Source organism: Octopus bimaculoides, chromosome 3, assembly GCF_046866305.1.
Source record: "Octopus bimaculoides isolate indiv1 chromosome 3, ASM4686630v1, whole genome shotgun sequence".
NCBI lineage: Eukaryota > Metazoa > Mollusca > Cephalopoda > Octopoda > Octopodidae > Octopus > Octopus bimaculoides.
This window is the reverse complement of record NC_142930.1, coordinates 27,989,927-27,992,261: the sequence shown is the minus strand read 5'-3', so window position 1 is coordinate 27,992,261 and position 2,335 is coordinate 27,989,927. Positions and strand designations below refer to the sequence as shown.

The 2,335-nt window shown below is 32.3% G+C and overlaps 1 protein-coding gene across 1 annotated transcript; it reads left to right on the top strand.

Annotated features, from left to right (window-relative positions):
• Nucleotides 1-498: 498 nt before the first annotated feature.
• LOC106868950 (alanine aminotransferase 1) lies at nucleotides 499-1,827 on the top strand. Its single transcript, XM_052966800.2, has one exon. It carries the CDS (start codon nucleotides 499-501, stop codon nucleotides 1,825-1,827), a length of 1,329 nt encoding a protein of 442 aa, XP_052822760.2.
• The last annotated feature ends 508 nt before the right edge of the window (nucleotides 1,828-2,335 follow it).

Genomic DNA, 2,335 nt, shown 5'->3' with positions numbered 1-2,335 from the left:
TTAAGTGTCATGCGATAAGCATACTGCAGGTTCATTTCAATATTTTAGGGTTTTCGACCTCTCAGTTTTGGAAACATCGCTTACGTAACGAATCATAATGACAATGTAAGAGGTGTACATATTTCTTCCTAGTTCATTGTTTTCTTTTTATCTACTTATCTGATTTTAGGATTTGTATTTGACAATTGTTTTTTCATTATCATTTATTGATAAGTATCCACACAGCTGCTCGAGAATACAGTAAACATTATTAACCTGTTTAAGCATGCATTTATCTTTTAAATGAAATATTAAGGCATGCATATAACATGCCCATGGAGAAATGGTTTCAGAGATAATATTTCAGTAGAAAATCTAGTAACAGATACGACTGAAATTAAGAAGGTTGAAATTAAAAGAATATTTTAACTAGTCCACTAAAAACAGACAAATTAATATAACTATTCGAGCTATTTTAACTACCTAAATTTGGCGTGTATCATTAAACTGCTTTGCGTTATGGATTCCATTGCACAGAAAGAGAGAGGCTTTCAAAAGAGATTGAAATTTGATGCAATTCTGCAAACGGAGGATTACATTCAATACAGTTATTTAAACGAGATCATCGTACTCTGCTTATATTCAGATCTTTCAGAATCTTCTAATTTTTCTGATGAGGCAAAACAACTGGCACATCATTACTTAAGCAATTTCAAAGGAAAAGATGTTGGTACTTATTCGAAGACAATCGGTGAAGAGTTCACAAGAAAGGACGTCACAAATTACATTTTAGAACGTGATGGTACCTTAAATCTGGACCAAGACGAAGAGGTTCTCATTGAGAATAACGAATGTTCATTATTGAATAATATCTTAAAATTGTTCATAGGTGCTCATATGAATAGTGGTTATGGCATTCTAATTCCTTATCCCTCATCACCTATTATTCAGGAAGTAGTCGAAATATGTGCGTTTTTGCCTGTTCCCTATTATTTGACAGAAGCAGCAGATCACTGGACAATTAAGGAGGAAGCACTTGTGAAAGCTCTAGAAAGATCTGATTGCAAAATAAAGTGTATGATTTTGGAGAATCCTGGATATCCAACAGGTCATCTTTATTCAGAAAAAGAACTGGAGATATTTTTCCGTGTGGCCAAAAATCATGGCATTGTGCTTATAGCAATAGAAAATTTACAAATGGATGTTTATAGGAAAAACAACTTTTTATCATCCAGGAAAGCACTCATGCAAATGGGTGAAATTTACAAATCTGTGCAATTAATGTCCTTGTTTTCGTTAGCTAGAAGTCCACAGGGTGACAAAGGTATGCAGATAAGTTTCATTGATAGCTTACGAATGGATAAGTTGACCTCAAAATTCGGCACCCTTACCTTTACTTCAGCGGTTTCTATTCATCAAGTCTATTTAAGTCTTTTTCTAGCTCCAAAATATGTAAGAAAATACCCTTCATTTACAAAATTCGAAAATGAAAGATACAACTTCATAGAACTACTCGGAAATTTAGCTGAAATTACCGTTGACTTTTTTAACTTACAGCCTTATATGTGTTGCAGCCGGGTATTTGCTGGCCATTGTGCTTTTCCTAAATTACTGTTTCCAACTCGGTGGATTACAAATCGAAATGAGCCTTTAGATCTCGAGGAAAGTTACTGCTGTGAACTATATGAAACTACAGGTATTTATGTTGTTCCTGGTAAAGTCTTTGGTGAAAATCTTGACAGTATGCATTTTAAATTTACATTTCCACTCGATCAAATATTACTTCATGAACAACTGGAGAAAATAAGACAATTTCATCAAAAATTTATACAATCTTTCATTGCTTAAAGCAATCTATTTACTATATGCATTTATATTGTTATTCATATATCTGAATGAAAACAAACACTAATAAATTGTCTATAATTACATATATACATGCATATATATTGTATGCAGCAAGGTATGCGTACACACATCTGCACACGCGCACACACACACACACACACACACACACATACCAACACGCACATGCATGTATATGCATATATATATATATATATATATATATATATATATATATATATATATATATATATTTATATATAGATAGATAGATAGATAGATAGATAGATAGATAGATAGATAGATAGACATGCGCCTATGTACATAAACACATACACCTTTACACAGGCACACACATACTTGATAAAGCATGTTTGAATTCTGCGTTATAATAAAATGCCTCTACAGTATCTACTTTTTAATTGTTTTCTCATCATTTTATATATATGTACGATTGTGATACCGCATTACGCATACAAGTAGGTATATGGGTATAATCAAATACTTGAAC

Coding starts and splice junctions, on each gene's coding strand:
- LOC106868950 (XM_052966800.2), top strand. CDS start 499: ATGGATTCCATTGCACAGAAAGAGAGAGGCTTTCAAAAGAGATTGAAA.